Genomic DNA, 18,963 nt, shown 5'->3' on the forward strand with positions numbered 1-18,963 from the left:
TAGCCTAGCATGAAAGAATCAGGACTAGAAGAATCAGACTTATGCCAATAGCCCTGATTGTAGCCTGTGCTCTTGGAATTGGGGAATTACCATTGTTTCTTACAGTCTAACTTAAACCACGCATTTTACTTTTATTGTTAGAAATTTGCAGCTTACAAGTGCATAAACCAAATATCAAAATCTCACTCTAACTGCATTTGGGACCTTGCCAGCATGTCAACTTGCTTGTCATCTATTGAGGCTGTCCCTACCACTAATGGAATAATTATGGCCTCTGCATTCTCTGTAAGCAGTACTCCCCATGCAAAGAAGAAGCTGCAATGCTTGGAAGCTGTTTTGTTTTTGTTCTGTTTCTGTAATAGGTCTGACATTGAAGGAATCTTTAAATGTGGATGATCTTTGTAAGCACCTGAGGAAACTGGAAAAGAAACTCAATGACCTAAGATTTGCAAAAGAAACAAAATATGTGCCAGTCCAGATCAAAACTAATATAAGCCAAGAAATTAATCAGAAAATGCAACAATGGGAAGAACTGGTCATGGTGAATAAGCAACTAAAACTCAGGTACCCAAGAAGAATATTTTATTGTAATCTAACAACAATCAGAACAGTTGCAATTAAATTGTCAATCCTTTACTGCTATTTCTTAAATAGATTTCAGGGCTTGGATTTTCCATTATTTAGATAATAATGAAATGTTCTATTTATAATTATTAGACATATGAGGATAAAGGACAATAGTGAACAAGCACCAAAGCTTTTTGAAAAGGAAGGGGAACAGATGTGGTTTATGTTGAACCCAGAGACATAGAAAGAAATAGAATTGAGATCCTGCAAAGGACGTTTCAACAGCTAACATAAAATAAGGACAAGGATCTCAAGGGCAATCAGAATTACTTCCAGGAATAGGTAAGTGCGTATTATGACCAGTCCCCAGGCGAGGTCCCCCAATTTGTTAACTTCCTGAACTGGACTCCAATTTTGCTGTGCTCCCGAGTGAGGAGGAATGAGCTGGCTCCCCTTCTTTATTCAACCTCCTCAGTTGGATGCAACAGGTTAATTTAAAAGGATCCCTTCTCCTGTGGATCACTTTTCCTAGTCAAAATGTATTTATTTTTTAGAAGGAGCCAATTTAACCAGGCTTTCTTGAATCAAAGAAGAGTAAGTTTATTAGTTACCAAAACCTGAGAAAAATAATAAAAACGCAACACATATATACGCAGATCAGAAATTAGAAGTTAAGAGTCCAAATAAAATTTTTAAAAAATAAACAGATCAGTCTTTTGGCTTGTCCTTGAGGTGAAGATGGCAGTACATTCTGGCCGTTAAGCTGGGTGATTCCAATAAAACTGACTTTCGCAGATAATTTGGAGACCCTTGGTTCTGCAGGGTGGCTTGGAGGCTGTTCAATTTCCTTTAGATTGTGTCTTCTGCCAAGCTTTTCCCGCAGCAACAGAGAGTGAAAGAGATCTTTCACCTGCATGTTGCAGGGGGGTGACTAGCTTGTTCTTCTGCTTGCTGTCACACATAGCCACACACCAGCACACCAGCTTTTTAAACTGATTTTTCCCGGTATATTCTGGAATGGAAAAACCTGGCACGAAAGAGGAGTTAAGCCTGGGGCAGATCAGCCATGATCACATTGAATGGCGGGCAGACTTGAAGGGCCGAATGGCCTACTCCTGCTCCAATTTCTTATGTTCTTATGTCTTGCACCCAGAGTCTATGTTCTTTTCATCTCAGACCATTTACGCATTCTGAGATATAAATCAACAGGAGATGGATTTCGGTTGTCTGCTGAGATGTGTAAACCAGTCTTTTGTCTCCGCAACCACAGGAGATTGAAGTTCAGTCTTATGCATCTTTCCTACCTCCCTTTCAAGTGTCTGTGCTTGAAGAAGGCCATGACACCTTCACAGGTGCGACATTCCATTCTCTCCAGGATAGGCCTGTCAGTATAATTCTCATAGGAATTTTCCAGAAAGTGGTCACTTTACATTAGCAGCAACCTTTTGCTCAGTGGCTTTGCTTGTATTTCTTTTTAAAAAAGCACAGGTCTTCCTTAAAAAGTTCAAATTGCCCATGGGTAATTGTTACTGTTAGTCCCCTGTTGTAAGATGAGTTAAATGTGTGGTTGAAGAAATGGTATAAGATTGAGATTTCTGAAACATTAAGGTCACATCCAGAGCATGAGCGACTTGTACAGAATGAATGGGCTTCTTTTGAATAAGGCTTGGACCAACGCACTCTCTTGGAGAATAATTAGTGCTGTGAAGAAGGGTTTAAGCTAATATGGTGGTGAAGGGAACAGCAAGAAAAGGAAGCACAAAGGAAAACAAAAGTGACAGGGGGGATGTTTTTTCCTTTATGCAGCAGTTTATAATGGATGATAATGAATCAGCATTTTTTCAAATGGTTTTATTTCTATTGACTTGGTTAACTCGGAACCAGGAGAGACATTTTATAAATCCATTTAAAATAATGTGTTTGAATAAAGAGTAGTCTGGTTATAAATTGAGATGACGGTGCATGCAGGCTTATTGCATGAATATTTTATGCTACATTATGACAATAACTACGGGCAGATTAATCCATGCCCGCTGGCATCGGGTGTGTTCGGCAACATCAGCGGACAATATGGCGAGAATGCCAGAAATGGGTTTCACAACGTTGTGAAACCAGTTTGCGATCGTCCGCTCAGCTCGTTGAGATCAGCCACATTCCACGCCATTGGATATCGGGAACCTCATTGTAATACATCTGCATATCATTATAAGGCCAGCCCGCCAGAAGCATCCCCCCCCACCGCACCCCCCCACCCACCCAACCGAGGCTGGATCATCCACCCATGTTAGGAAGGTCTAGGATCGACTGGGAGAGGAAGAGGTATCGGGAGGGGGTTGAGGTTGGGAAGGGAGAACAAAGGTGTCGGGGGCGGTGAGGTTGGGGGGGGAATGAAGGCGTCGGGGAGAAGCTTGGGAGGAGGTGGGGAGTACGAGGGGGAAGGAGGATATAACAGTGGAGAAGATGGCATCTGGGAAGGCAGGTATGGGGGGAGGGTGGAAGGTGTATGGGAAAGAGTTTGGAGCGGGGAAGGATTGCAGAGAGGGGAGGGAGTCCAGGGGAGGAAGGAGTGCGGAGAGTGAGGGAGTCCGGGGGGAGGAAGGAGTGCAGAGAGGGGAGGGAGTAAGGCTGGAGGAAGAGGTAAGGGTGGAGAAAGACTTGTGGGGGGTGGGAAGGACTAAGTGGAAGAAGTAAGGGTGTCTGAAGGAGTCAGGAAGGCGGAAGGACTAAGTGGGGGTGGAGTCGGGGGGTTGGAGCGAGGAGAACCAGGTGGGGTGGTTTCTCGGGGGTGGGGGGAAAGGAGTTCCAAGGGGGGAAGGGGCACCAAGGACAAGGTGGGGCATGTCCAAGTGAACATGCAAGGGAGGGCTCTGATGAGTCCATGACTGCCTCCTGGAGAGTGAACTGAGGATGGATGTGGAATGAGGGAATGGTGAGAATGACCGAGGGCAGAGTGAGGCGGTAGGGTGGAAGAGTGAGGGTTTAATGGTAGCGGTTGAAGGGACGGCGAGGGTGATTGGGGGGGACTGGGAGGTAGACACTGACCCTGGGGATAGGAAGGAAGAGGTCAGGGAGGTGAATGTGGATGGGGGTGAGATTTTCGGGAAGGAAGGGAACGTGCACATTCACCTGCACGTGCCGAAGGGAAAGGGTTGTGGCTGGTAGGTCTTGGAGAGGAGGTGGAAGGTGATGCTGGGGGAGGTCAACAGTGTTGGGAAAAGGAAATAGGTGACTGTGAGAGGGGAGAAAAAGGGTGGAGCGCACGAAAAACTGAATCAAGACCATGTTGTCTAAATTGAAAGCAAAACGACAGTCATGGTGGGTGAGATCAGGTGCTGCACGGGAGTGTGATCATTGGGTGGGCAGACATGCAGGTCAGCTCAGATGGACAACTGAAAGCAAACCCCAGCAGGTAGCATTGAAAATGCTCAGGACATTGAGGTGAGTGTGATATGTGAAGGATCCGCGTGTGTAGGAGAGTGCTTGCATGAGACTCCGAAAGCCCCTGGAACACACATACTTCTCGATCCAGAATCACTCGTTGGCCAGCTGCTCCCTCTGTGATGACAGAGGATGAGGTTGAGGGGCTCACAGGCAAAGGGAACTTGGAGGGAGAGGACAGCCTCTGAGATTCCTGAGTGGATGACCCAGGGGTGTCCAGCTGCTGTTCCTCCTCCCTTCAGGTGCCTGGGGACCCTGGCCTGACTCCTTGAAGGGAAGGAGCACCTGGAGGGAAGTTGAAGTGCCCCATTTCCCTCTCGCATTGCCACTGCAGGAACTCACCCATAGCTCCCGTGATGGAGTGCAGGTCTGCACACATCTCCGCATTCTGCTGGACCAGGGTCTCCATGACATGCGCCATCCTCCCCATGGAGACCTCCATACATGCACATGTGGACAGTACTTCACCAGAGAGCAGGCGGACCACTCCTCTGACTCTCGCGACACTCTGTTGAGGGCTTCCCACAGCTCTGCATGATGTTCCCACATCTTCTGCTGATTCTCCAGGATGAGTTGGAAGGTCAAATCCAGAGGCTTGTCATCTGAATCGGACCTCGGCCTCTTCCCCAGCAGTCCTCCAAGTGCCTGGAAGTTTGCCTGAACCTGCCTCCTGCTGTTGCGGACAAGTGTCCGTGCAGTGACCACCAGATTGCAAACCCGGGCTTGCTCTAGATCTAGGTCTCACCAAGGTGTGTGTCTCTGCGCTGGTGCAGGGTGTGGGTAAACGCTCTGACCGGTCTTCCAGGCTGCTTATTTTCAGCTCTTCAATGGAGGAGCTGTCCTCTTGGCTGGAGGTGAGGACCTGGATGGAGCTGAGGGAATAGCGGGCTGAAGGTGTCGGTCACTTGACACGGCTCCCTGTGAATCAGAGATAATTAGTGCGAGTCAGCAGAGTCAAAAACAAGAGAGAGAGCACTCACATTTGCGTTGAGAGAGGGATGATGTGGTGCAGAATCATCATGAGGGTGTTCACTGCTGACCTCACCGTCACTACAGGCATGGTCCATCTCCTCAGTAGTCAGTGCGATAGCACACTCCTCAAAGTGAGTGAGAGGCCTAATCTGGGCCACTCCACCAGCGGTCTGGGACCTCTCTCTGCTGAAGTGAGCAGGCTTCTCCTGCATGGAAACAGATGGAGAAAGTGTGATCAGGACACATGGCACTGAATGTTTGTGTGGTGAGCAGAGCCATGGACAGAATGAGGACATGAGCTCAAGAAGGGATGAGCCTGATGGAGATGTGAGGGTGTGTGAGAGAGTTAGTGGTGTTGTCTCTTGAGGTGTGAGATCCCTGTGGATGTGTGATGCATTTGTGAGTGTGAGAGTCAGGAGTGATGCGAAGAGTGAGTTACCCTGGTGGAATGGATGAGACCATTCATCCTGTAGCAGCACTGGGTAGCTGTCCTCTTTTGCACGGCATTGGCGCTGGTCACTGCTGCCACTGCCTTCCATGCTGGACTGGTGATGCAGCTGCCCGTTCTGCAGCCAGAGCGGGGGGTAGAGGACATCACGGCGGGCCTCCATGATATTCAAAAGGCGCTCGAGGGACGCGTCATTGAAGTGGGGGGGTCTGCAGTCTTTTTGCCTTTCGGGGCCATCCTGTCTTCTGTGCAGCAGTCCTGGGCCGGAAGCGCTGATAGGTGTGCTTGTGGCTGCACTTTAAATGTGGCGCCTGACGTGATGAAGCGGTGAAGGGATGGTGTGGCGGGCGAATGAGAACCCGCCTGTCATGGAAACAGCAAGTTTCCTGGGAATGCATAATTAATGCAGAGGGTTTGGGACAAGTCGCGAGAAGCCACCATTGCAGCTGGCAGGTAAAACATTGTTTCACCCGCCCGCTACCACACTTAGTGCAAATCTGGGACAATTCTGCCCTACATTTCAAAAATACTTTATTGGCTGTAAAGTAACCAGGAATATAAAAACAGATTGTAGGAGCTTTTACAAGTATTTAAAAATGTTATGAGAGTATAATAATTTTCAGAATATTTTTCTGGTTTATTGTAAAGTAGGTTTATGGGGGTTTGTGTTGTTCTGTCTGTGTGTGTTTTAATTACATTTTGTAGCCAAACAAATTGCAAGTTGAAGTTATCAAAAGAAATAAGGTATAGAAGTGTCTTTAATATGCCAATGAGTAAACATGGTTGGGGTCTTAACATGTAAGATGTAAAGGGAATTTGCATTTTTAGATAAGATGAAGGGAGGTTTGAATTTCAAAGAGGTTAATGAATATATAGTGACAACATGAAAGTTTTTATATTATGATGGAGGTACAGTTTAAAACTTATGAAACAATAGAATTCACATATTAAGAAAGAGAGAAACATATATAAAGGAGGATGAGGCTATGAGTCAGGGGAAGGCATTGTAAGACCTAACAGAAGCGTATGAAGCCTCCAGTATTTATGCATAAATCTGCTGTCTACAGAAACCGAAGCTGGAGAGAGCCACTTTGAATTCCTCTGTCCAGGGTATTGTGTTAATTTGCTGGATCTGTTTAAAATCTAACATCTATCTTTGGACGGTTGCCTTAAAGGGGGTGTAACTGGGAGTCAGGTTAATTAGGGATTTTAGGAGTTATTATAGTAGTGATTTGTAATTCTGTATATGTGCTTGAAATCTCTTTTGTTAATAAATATTTCAATTTAAGCTTTTAAAAAAATCTCTAAAGCCTTTGTGGACTTATTACTTCTGAAGTCAGTGCACGCATCTCGAAATAAATTTGCAAAACTGTTGTGATAGCACGATCAAGTTTCCCTCATGGATTTGATCCGCCTGGCACACATCATCTGCTGTGTCATAACAAAAAGGAGAATAATTAAAGTAAAATTTGGTGCCTTCAAGGCAGGGAGAGGAGAAATTGTCATGGGGATTGAGGAAATGGCAGAGATTTTGAACAAATATTTTGCCTCTGTCTTCACAGTAGAAGACACAAATTACATACCAGAAACAGAGGGTAACTGAGGGACTAATAAGAGTAAGAAACTTCAGGTAATTAATATTAGCAGAGAAACGGTATTAGAGAGATTTAAGAAACAAAAAATCAACAAATCCCCAGCACCCAATGGCCTACATCCAAGAGTTTTAAAAGAGGTTGTTGCAGAGGTAGTGAATGTACACAGTTTATGATTTTCCAAAATTATGTAGATTCTAGAATGGTTCCAACAGATTATAAGTTAGCAAGTGTAACCCTGCTATTCAAGAAAGGAAGGAGAGAGAAAACAGGGAAATGTAGGCCAGTTAGCTTGACATCAGTCATCAGGAAAATGCTGCAATCTATTATTAAGTAATAATTTACGAGGCATTGAGAAAATTCTAGTATGATCAGGCAAAGTCAACATTGTTTTACGAAAGGGAAATCCTGTTTGACAAATTTATTAAAGTTTTTTGCGGATGTATGTAGCAGCTTTGATAAAGGGGAAGCAATAGATGCACCATACTGGTACTTGATTTCCAAAAGGCATTTGATAAGGTGCTGCACAAAATGTTAATACTCAAGGGAAAGAGCTTATGGAATTGGGCGTAATAAATTAGAATTGATAGAAGGAGAATAGAAATAGATGGAGAATAGAAATAATTGGGGCATTTTCAAGTTGGCATGATGGCCTTTAATGCAAGGGATTTGGAATATGAGAATAAGGAAGAAATGCTAGCCTTGCCATCGACACCCACATCCCATGAAAGAATAATAAAAAAAACTTGCTACAATTGTATAGTGCTTTGGTGAGACCACACCTGGGGTTGGATTTTACAGCCCCCCAGCAAGGTGTATTTTCTGCTGGGCTGGGGGGTGGGACGGTTGCACATAATTTACGAGATGTGGTAAGCCCACCGACTTCCTGCCCACCCCTGCCCGGTCCCTATAATATGGTGGGCAGACGTGTGCCGAAATCAGCAGCCTGCCGGCCATTTTTAAAAAAATTAATGGGCAAATGGGTTTGTTAATGAGCCAGTTGACCTGTATTTCATGCTGCCCACACCATAAAATGGTTGGCGTGGGCAGGAGTGTGGAATCCACTTTTGAAAAAAATGTTTGGAAAGGCGGGAAGCAAGGGGAGGGGCACAGCATTCAAAGGGTGCTCTTTACACATTGGACACATCCCTCCCCCCCAAGATGTGACTCCCATTTTGTTCCTCATCACCTGGTCTCCAAAACACATCCCTGTACCCCATGGCCCACTCCCTAGGCTACCCGATCCCACCCAGCCTAATAGCCCAGGACTTACCTGGCTCCAGGATCCATCAAAGATTTTCGTGAGAATGCTTGCAGTCCCAGCAGTGCTCTCTACTCAGTTCTGGGGCTGCTAGAGCTGCTGGCCAATCGGCTTGAAACATCTCATTGAAACATACAAGATTCTGAAGGGGCTTGACAGGGTAGACACTGGAAAGTTAGGGGGGCACAGTCTCAGGATAAGGGGTCGATCATTTAGGACTGAGATGAGGAGAAATTTCTTCACTGAGATGGTAGTGATCTTTGAAATTGTCTACCCTAGAGGATTTTAGATGCTGTATCATTGAGTACATTCAAGACTGAAATTGGTAGATTTTTGATCTCTCAGGAAATCATGGGATTTGGGGAATGCACAGGAAAGTGGAGTTGAGGTAGCAGCTCAATATGAATTGCAGAGCAGGCTGAAGGGGCCAAATGGTCTACTCTTACTCCTATTTCTTATGTTCTTAAAGTGCTTTGGGATGTCGTAAGGTTGTGAAAGGCACTATATAAATGCAAAACTTTTTTCTTTTTAAATGGAGTGGAGGTGGATGCTTTGAAGGGAAACATTGAGTGGACTGGATAGGAACTGAGATGGGGTGATAAAAATTAAATAAACTTTCAAATAGGTGTGGACTGGAGCTATTTAAAAAAAAATTGAATATGACTTTAATGAAGCATTACCTGGACATCTGGAGGAAAATTAAAATGAATAAAGTATTTGTTTCCTGACTATTCTCACTTACCCGGTGACTGATTCGGGTCACTCCCCCAGCAATCGCTAAAACCATAACTTTTAATGTTGAAGCCACCCAAAAGCTGCTGCCACCCTATTGGTGCCTCCTGTTTTACCCAGTTACAGTATTAGTCTGAACATTCCAGAGTATAAAATTCATGTTTCCCTCGGTTTTCACAGGCTGCTCTTCTTCCCTGGAGTTCTTACATACAAACTGCTTTTCAATTTAAGCTCCTTGTACTGTCTATGCAGAATCTCTTTCCTAGTTCTACCTATGTCATTGGCACCTACATGGACCACGACAATTGGATCCACCCCCTCCCACTGTAAGTTCCTCTCCAGCCCTGAGTAGATGTCCTGAACCCTGGCACTGGGCAGGCAACACAGTTGTCTGGGCTCTCGCTCTTTGCTGCAGAGAACAGTCAATCCCCCTCATTATACTATCCCCTACTACTACTACATTCCTTTTTCCTCCCCACACTTGAATGGCTTCCTGTACCATGGTGCCGTGGTGTTTGGTGTCATCCCTCTTGCAGCCCCCACTCTCATCCAAACAAACTGAGAGAACCTCAAATATATCGTATAGTTGCAGAGGCTGACAATCCTGCAGTCCTGCCCCCTGGATCCCCTTACCTGCCTCTCTTGCAGTTGTACCCTCCTGCCCCTGACCACTGACCAAATCAGAAGACCCTATCCTAAATGGTGTGACCGCCTCACGGTATAAAGCATCCAGGTAACTTACCCCCTCCCTTATGTGTCACAATGTCTGCATCTGAACTTCCAAATGACTGAGCCGAAGCTCCTTCAGTTGCAAACACTTACTGCAGACATGTTTGCCCTGGATCACACCGGCATCCAGGAGCTCCCACATGCTGCAGCCTTGACATATCACTTGTCCTGCCATCCCTAATGTGTTTTAATTAATTACTTTATATTATTCACTTATTTATTTTATATATTTTATTAATTTTACCACCAGTTTGTATACTATTTTAAACCTTAGGACTGGAATAGATCTTAACCATTTACCAGATACTCACTAAAACAGCTCTTTTCCCTGTAGTTGAGTAGGAACCAATTCCAAACTGTCAGGTATGCACTCAGTTCCTCAGCTGCACTCATTTTCATATTTCTTATTTACTTCAGGTTTTGAAGTGTGTCTTCTTCCTCACAGATTTTGTGCACCAGGAGTATCAGAGCTGTCCAACTACCTGAGTTTTTCTTGAGCTAGGCCCAAACTTATGCCATTCCTCTACAGACTGTGTAGAGGTCTTGGCAAATTCTTACTTAAGAGATAATGAAGGAGAAGTGGGAAATGTTTCAATGACAAGATATCAGGGGAAGCATGCAAAGAAAGAGGAGAATTATTTAAGAAGCACTAAAACCAAACAATCCTTAATCACAAGAATTTAAAAGTAAATCTTTATTTCAAATGACACAAGTAGTTAAAAGCTTCAAATAAGTGTTTATTACTATCTTTGCGCAATCTGACTGAAAGCATGGCCATGGGAAATCAAGAAATGCAGACTGCAAATACAAGTATGGGAATATTATGGCTCTGATACTGAAATAACATCCCAGCAATGGTGAGTTCAAATGTCAATATAAGTTACAAAAATAAATTCAAAAGATTTCAGAGGATAAATAAATTAAATTAAAACCAAGTTCATGCTGCCTGCTCAGTTGCTTGATGTTGCATGCAGCCAATGCTAAACATGCTGTTGAGTAGCTTAATTCCTCAGTAGGAATGTTAGCACGACTTAAAGTTAGCTTGCACCTCTTAAAGAGATGATGCAGACTGGCAGTAGCAAGTGCTGGAACTGTCTGTGGAAGAAAGCCTGAACAGGAAGAAGAGTGAATTATAGCACAGCAGGGCAGAGAGTGTGCTGCAGGTTTCTTTGATGCTACACTGGACACCTTGGTGGAGGAGGTGGAGAGGAGGAGAGATATGATTTATCCACTGGAGACCAGGAGGCCTTTCAGACACACTCTCAAGACGGTGGGACCAGATAGCTGTAACGGTCTGTTCCAGGAGTTTAACCCCAAGGATCTGGATGCCATGCAATAAAAGGTGATCTCATACAAGTGGTCAAGGTCAGTGAATGTATCTTTTAGATGCCATGTCGCACCAACTTCGCCTCACATACTGTTCAACCTACTACCCTTCATCACTCACCTACCAATAATCTCTTATTAACCATGACTCAAAGTTCACATTACCAACTTCACCTTGTCCACACCTTGCATCTTGCACACACCATGATAGCCACATCACCCAAACATATTGCGCCGCATTCACTGACGCACTTCCCTCTCTCTTGCAGGACAAGTTGGCATGTAACCAGAGGCAGTAACATCTAACCAGGTGAAGGACAGTCAGGCCTGCATCTCCTTATCTCCTTATCCATCTCCTTATCCCGATAGAGGGCACAGTAATCGCCACCATTGGAGCGGCCATTGCTGAGGATGTGGCCAGTGGCTGGACTGAAACTATCGAAGATTACGTTATCCTCATACCTAATCCTTTTTCTTACAGATAGTGTAAGCATGCACCTTTTGTTTTCCAACCCTCCCTTCACGCAGTATACAAAATAAGGTAAATGAGCTTGTGGCGCAGATTGAAATTGGCAGGTATGATGTGGTGGGCATCACGGAGACATGGCTGCAAGGGGATCAGGACTGAGAGCTAAATATCCAAGGATATACATCCTATCGAAAAGATAGGCAGGTTGGCAGAGGGGGTGGGGTTGCTTTGTCAGGGAGAAATGAAATGAAATCGATAGCAAGAAACGACATAGGGTCAGATGATGTAGAATCTGTGTGGGTAGAGTTGAGGAATCACAAAGGTAAAAAAACCATAATGGGAGTTATGTACAGGCCTTTGAACAGTAGTCAGGATGTGGGGCACAAGATACACCAGGAGATAGAAAAGGCGTGTAAGAAAGGCAAGGTTACAGTGATCATGGGGGATTTCAATATGCAGGTAGACTGGGAAAATCAGGTTGGTAGTGGATCCCAAGAAAAGGAATTTGTGGAATGTCTACGAGATGGCTTTTTGGAGCAGCTTGTGGTGCAGCCCACTAGGGAACAGGCAATTCTAGACTTAGTGATGTGTAATGAGGCAGATTTGATAAGGGAGCTTAAGGTGAAGGAACCCTTAGGAGGAAGTGACCATAATATGACAGAATTTACCCTGCAATTTGAGAGGAAAAAGCTGGAATCAGATGTAACGGTATTACAGTTGAATAAAGGCAACTACAGAGGCATGAGGGAGGAGCTGGCCAGAATTGACTGGGAGATGAGCCTAGCAGGAAAGACAGTGGAACAGCAATGGCAGGAGTTTCTGGGAATAATTTGGGTGACACAGCAAAAATTCATCCCTAGGAAGAAAAAGCATACTAAAGGGAGGACGAGGCAACCATGGCTGACAAGGGAAGTCAGGGACAGCATAAAAGCTAAAGAGAAAGCATACAATGCGGCGAAGAGCATTGGGAAACCAGGGGATTGGGAAGCCTACAAAGACCAACAGAGGACAACTAAAAAAGAAATAAGGAGGGAGAAGATTAAATATGAGGGTAAACTAGCCAGTAATATAAAAGAAGATTGGAGTTTTTTTAGATATATAAAGGGTAAGAGAGAGGCAAAAGTGGACATTGAGCCGCTGGAAAATGTTGCTGGAGAAGTAGTAGTGGGGAACAAAGAAATGGCAGAGGAACTGAATAGGTACTTTGCGTCAGTCTTCACGGTGGAAGACACGAGTAACATCCCCAAAGTTCAAGAGAGTCGGGGGGCATAGGCGAGTATGGTGGCCATTACCAAGGAGAAGGTGCTAGGAAAACTGAAAGGTCAGAAGGTGGATAAATCACCTGGACCGGATGGATTACATCCCAGAGTTCTGAAGGAGATAGCTGAAGAGATAGTGGAGGCGTTAGTGGTGATCTTTCAGGAATCACTGGAGTCAGGGAGGGTCCCAGAAGACTGGAAAATTGCTAATGTAACCCCCCTGTTTAAGAAGGGAGTGAGGCAAAAGACGGGAAATTACAGGCCGATTAGCCTGACCTCGGTTGTTGGTAAGATTTTAGAGTCCATTATTAAGGATGAGATTTCAGAATACTTGGAAGTGCATGGTAAAATAGGGCAAAGTCAGCAATGGTTTCATCAAGGGGAGCCATGCCTGACAAATTTGTTAGAATTCTTTGAGGAGGTAACGAGTAGGTTAGACAAAGGAGAGCCAATGGATGTTATCTACTTGGACTTCCAGAAGGCCTCTGACAAGGTGCCGCACAGGAGGCTGCTCAGTAAGATAAGAGCCCATGGTTTTAGAGGCAAGGTACTAGCATGGATAGAAGATTGGCTGTCTGGCAGGAGGCAGAGAGTGGGGATAAGGGGGTCCTTCTCAGGATGGCGGCCGGTGACTAGTGGAGTTCCGCAGGGGTCAGTGTTGGGACCACAACTTTTCACTTTATACATTAATGATCTAGATGAAGGAACTGAGGGCATCCTGGCTAAGTTTGCAGATGATACAAAGATAGGTGGAGGGACAGGTAGTATTGAGGAGGCGGGGAGGCTGCAGAAAGATTTGGAAGAATGGGCAAAGAAGTGGCAGATGGAATACAACGTGGGGATGTGTGACGTCATGCACTTTGGTAGGAAGAATAGAGGCGTAGACTATTTTCTAAATGGGGAGAGAATTCAGAAATCTGAAGTGCAAAGGGACTTGGGAGTCCTAGTCCAGGATTCTCTTAAGGTTAACTTGCAGGTTGAGTCGGTGTTAGGAAGGCAAATGCAATGTTGGCATTTATTTTGAGAGGACTAGTATATAAAAGCAGGGATGTGCTGCTGGAGCTTTATAAGGCTCTGGTCAGACCACATTTAGAATATTGTGAGCAATTTTGGACCCCGTATCCCAGGAAGGATGTGCTGGCCCTGAAGAGGGTCCAGAGGAGGTTCACGAGAACGATTCCAGGAATGAAAGGCTTAACATATGAGGAACGTTTGAGGACTCTGGGTCTATACTCGATGGAGTTTAGAAGGATGAGGGGGGATCTGATTGAAACTTACAGAATACTGAAAGGCCTGGATAGAGTGGACGTGGGGAAGATGTTTCCATTAGTAGGAGAGACTAGGACCCGAGGGCACAGCCTCAGAGTAAAGGAAATACCTTTTAGAACAGAGATGAGGAAAAACTTCTTTAGCCAGAGAGTGGTGAATCTATGGAATTCATTGCCACAGAAGGCTGTGGAGGCCAGGTCATTGAGTGTATTTAAGACCGAGATAGATAGGTAAGAGGATCAAAGGTTACGGGGAGAAGGCGGGAGAATGGGGTTGAGAAACTTATCAGCCATGATTGAATGGCGGAGCAGACTTAATGAGCCGAATGGCCTAATTTCTGCTCCTATGTCTTATGGTCTTCACCACAACCCTACCTTTGTGCAGAAACTTTGTGCATTTCTGCTTTAAGATACCCTAGAACTGCAACCTGGCTAGGCAGTATCGGAACAGTCAGAGGTAGAAGAGCAGGAAGAGAATGATGAAGAAAAAGTATTATCACTTGCTCTCACACTCACAGTTACCAGCTTTAATACCAACAGTGCATGTACATTACAAGATAGCTTGAGGTGGGATCAACACATGGTGAAACACTGGACATCAGTAGCCTACAGCTAGGGCACAATGAAAGCAGATGTGCCAGCTAGCCAGATGGTGAGGTCACACATGAGTTCTACTGCAGAGAACTCAGATGAGGACTTAGATAGGGCAGCCTACAGAAATGCTCAGTGCATTAGCAGGCCTGCCAGAAAACCTGCGGTCACTGTTAAGGAGTCTGGGGAGTTTAGCACCAATCTGCACGTGGTTTTGTGCAGAGCTTGGAGCCCATCCTTTCCAGTTGGAATAGGGGTCAACATCATGAGAACACTGATGCAGCATCTGATGGCTGATCTCTCATATTCTATTGCAGCACAAATAGAAGCCACTACCTGTCTGCTGCATGAAAAGCTCAGCCTTCCATAATGCAAGGTCAACCTACTGTCTTGCAAGCTCAGATTGCTCTCATGCAAGCTTATCTTACCATGAAAGCTGAGACTACTCTCATGCAAGCTCATTGCTGCCATCATGGCTGCTGATACCAGTGTTCAAAGAGACTTGCAGGATGTCATAGCTGTCTAGACATCTGTCCTCCAACAGATTACTAGGTTTGCTGAGGCACCACCCTGAGGGAGTAGCAGTGGCTCTGTGGAGCACAAACCTGCTGTCCTCTCTCAGAATGACAGCATTCGTTCCCCCCACCACCACTCCACTGGTGCCCTTGCCTTTGACTGTCAGCTTGCTAGTCCAGACTGCCGCCGCCCATGCCGAGATAGTGCAGTTTGAAGCTGGGTCTACTAGGCCCAGAGCTGCTTGATGCCTTCCTGTAAGGCCATCTGCAGTATCTTCCACTGAAAGTCAGCAGCCTTCCACCAGCCATGTTGCAGTCACTGGGGTGGCACTGCATGGGAGCACTAGTTCAGTCAAACAGACACGCTAACTCTTGCAATTTGATCGTGAGAGACATAAGTTATCAGTCAAATCTAGCCTCAATCATGATCTTGCAAGTGAAGTCTCCCAACTTTTCTGTTATTGACATTTGTTTAGGGAACCAGGTTGGGAGAGGGTTGCTGACCCTGTCTGGTGACCAGTGACTTGGTTATGAGGAACAGCTATGCAAGGCCCTGATGTTCCTGTTGGCTTTCTTTTTAAAGTTAAACTATCCCACAGGGGAAAGGGTGGAGATGATGAACCAGGGGTTGGAGCTCAGCTCAATGGTCCAGGTTTTGCTGAAGATGGTGAGCAGGAGGACCATTGTGCTAGAGTCACCTTCCCTCCATTGAAGCACCTCTAAACCCTAACAAAGTTGTGCAGACAGTGATAAAGCATTGGAATCATAGGCTGAGGGCATGAGTGAGCAGTGAGGTTCTCCCAAACACCCATGGGACCAGGCAAAATGCTGGAGCAATTTCAGAAGATCAACCAGCTGAGGATAGTAATGAATGAGGTATTGTAACCTGGACTGCCTAGGGTAATTGTGACAGGCTGAAGGTGACAGGTTCTTGCTGAAGTGTTGCTGATACTTGTTTGGCTTCCTGGAGAGAGGGCTGGGCGTCAGGGTGTTGTCTGATTACTGAGACCAGCTGTGAGGTTGCATCAGTAAATGGGTGGCAGAAGCCTATGGTCCAGGTCAATTTAAAAGTGCCATTGGGTGTCTGGAAACTCTTTCGAGTTACCAACAGTCACAGATTGCAACTTCTTTCGAGTACAATCACAGTTCTTGGTTTTCCAGGAGTGGGACATGAACCCACAACCCTCTGATTCAAAGGCGAGGGTGCTATGAACTGAGCCACAGCTGACACCTCATTTGGGTGTCTGGAACATGTACAAAGTAAAGTTGTCACCAGAACCTGCAGAATTAGATGTTGTCACAGTGATTGCAGGTTGGCAATCAACTGGTGTAAGAGCTAATCAGGCCCTCAAGAAGTATCACAATCGTCCACTCAACATGCTGGAGTTGGCTAATTAGATTGCAGAGAAACCAAGAACAATACTTCAGGAGGGAGAGTGTCCAAAAATCACTGTGTTTGAAGATCTGAAAAAAAAATCTGAAGACTGTTTATCAAAAAAGAAAAAAGATAGACCAAGGAATTGAAAAAGGTGGCCAGTGCAGAGTTAGAGCTTGGGCATGCCTAACCTGTGTTGTCCCTCCTACTGCCCTTTCCCCATCTCCTCCCTGTGTCTCCCATTTTCCTCCCCTCTCCTTCCCTTCCTTCCTTGCTCCTCCTCCCCTGTCCTGCTCTACGTAACTGTGTTCAATTATTAATAATTATTAAATTATTTCAAGATATTGCAAATTAAAATAATGATTAAACTCATCAATCTTTACATTTTATGGATGGGGTGCCCTAAACTCTGGAATTGCCTCCCTAAACCACTCCACCTCTGTCTTGTTTTCCTCCTTTAAGACATTTCTTAAAACCTACCTCTATGACTAAGCTTTTGGTCAGCTGTAGTAATATCTCCTTATGTAGCTTGGTGTCATTTTTTAAATGTTATAATGCTTCTCTAAAGCACCTTAGGATTTTTTTTACATTAAAAGTCCTTTTTAAATAAAAGTTGCTGTGTTTAGTGATATACAAGGTATCACAATTGTGTGGAACTTGCTGGATTGACCCAGAGGACCAGAGGGTGCATACCTGTCAACTGTAATTGATGTATGTTTATTAACTTAACTGCAGCTATCCTATTTTGAATAACTCTAATTTGGAAGGGATAATATTTACTCCACTGTGGATAAAAGTATTTTTAATGTATTAATGCATTAAGATGGATTAGGTTCCACCCTATAACTAGACAGCTGTTTCAGACAATAGTGACTGTGATAGGAGGCGGACCTTTCTTTAACACGTATGGCGATAATATCTAGGAGTTTTAAAAGTTTTTTACAAAGCATTTTCAGATGCAGTAATATAGTTTTTATAAAAGAAACTGACCCATTAAAGATTAAACAAGTCATTAATGAGATTTATAAACCAACTGTCAATCCACATTGGTTTATGTTTGAAAAAAGTATGATTTGTATACAAAATATCTTGTTTTTTAAGAGTTTGTCTTATTATTTATGGAGCCGTGGGGCTGGCATTACTAGCAAAGGCACAAGGAAGGCAGCATTAATGATTTGTTCTGTTATTGCTACCCATGATGTGTACTGCTTGGATACCATGAAGCAGTCTTGTTGAAGTTACAAAGAAGTCCATATTAACGGTATTGAACTATGTACGTATTTACAGTAGAGGGTAAGGGAATGGAAAGGACTCCATACTAGGTCCTTACATGTTGCTACCTATCTCTAGGCTGGACCTTAGCTCTAGGTCATGTGCCTTCTTACATCACCATGTAGGCGGTACTGTACTCAGTCCCATGTTAACCCTTGAGGTACCAGATCATGCTACTACACCTCCCCCCAAGTTTTTATTCACTGGATATAGACTGACATTAGTTTACTTACAGTTTGCTTCATGTCTTACACCGCTATAAGTCTTGTGTACTTAACCATAAACTTGCAACTATAAACTATTCTAACTCTGAACTATTTCATGATTAACATCACAACATTAATAGCAGGCATTAACAATGTTCTTACTATTAACCCCATTTCTCCCCTTCAAGTCCTTGAAATTGGAGATTTGGATGGTCTGGAGGTCTTGTACCCCTGCCATGTCTTTTTTGCATCCGGTCGGGAGAGTGGTTAGGCTCTAGAGGTTCTTGATCTTGGCGGTGGTTTTGAGGTTTTATCAGGAAGTAGGCATGGCTGCATGCGCTTCTTCTACTGATGGATGCTGCACCACGCCTGGTTGGTCTGGGTGATGTGGCGATGATTTGTTGTAGTGAGTGGTGATTGTTTTCTTTCTGTGTGGGCAAAAAGCGGTGTTTGTCAGGTTGTTGGTGGTGTCTTCTTCTCCTTTTCTGGCGTCGGGAAGCTCTCTGCAGTTGAGGGAGAGCACTTCTGTGGATGGAAGAAGAGTAGAGAGGTAGCTCACCTTTGTATAATTGTGTTTGCGTGAGGCTGCTACCTGGTTCCAGTTGATGCTGTGGTTTCAATACGCTTGTTGGTAGTTGTTGGGGCTGTGCATTGGTCGACGTCTCTACCGTCTGCACCGTGGCCGCTGGTGGAGACAGAGGCTTCCCTGGAAGTTGTTCCAGCTTTGGGGTCACCTCCACTGCGGGTGCTGCGGTAGCCTAACGGTGGGTTGGTCTGATCCTTGGGCAGGTCCGGAGACCTGAAATGAAGAAGAGCAGACCTGCTCCGCAAACAGAGAAGAGAGGTTACAAATAAAGTCAACACTTGAATGGTGTGTAGTGGTTGGGTCTTCGGGAGGATACCTTTCAGGCTGGGTGGGGACCATGGTTGTCTTCACATCTTC

At 44.8% G+C, this 18,963-nt stretch overlaps 1 protein-coding gene across 4 annotated transcripts in view; it reads left to right on the plus strand.

Moving 5' to 3' along the window:
• LOC144689675 (clathrin heavy chain linker domain-containing protein 1-like) overlaps window positions 1–18,963 on the plus strand; it is a 113,956-nt gene that overhangs the window by 16,105 nt on the left and 78,888 nt on the right. For 3 of the 4 annotated variants that reach the window (XM_078556961.1, XM_078556964.1, XM_078556963.1), the window contains one exon: window positions 363–564. The exons of the other annotated variant lie outside the window; for it this stretch is intronic. In XM_078556961.1, the coding sequence (XP_078413087.1) occupies window positions 363–564 (202 nt within the window). The remainder of the gene's footprint in view (window positions 1–362; window positions 565–18,963) is intronic. 4 annotated transcript variants of the gene reach the window in all.

This window comes from Cetorhinus maximus, chromosome 14 (assembly GCF_964194155.1).
Source record: "Cetorhinus maximus chromosome 14, sCetMax3.hap1.1, whole genome shotgun sequence".
Classification (NCBI taxonomy): domain Eukaryota; kingdom Metazoa; phylum Chordata; class Chondrichthyes; order Lamniformes; family Cetorhinidae; genus Cetorhinus; species Cetorhinus maximus.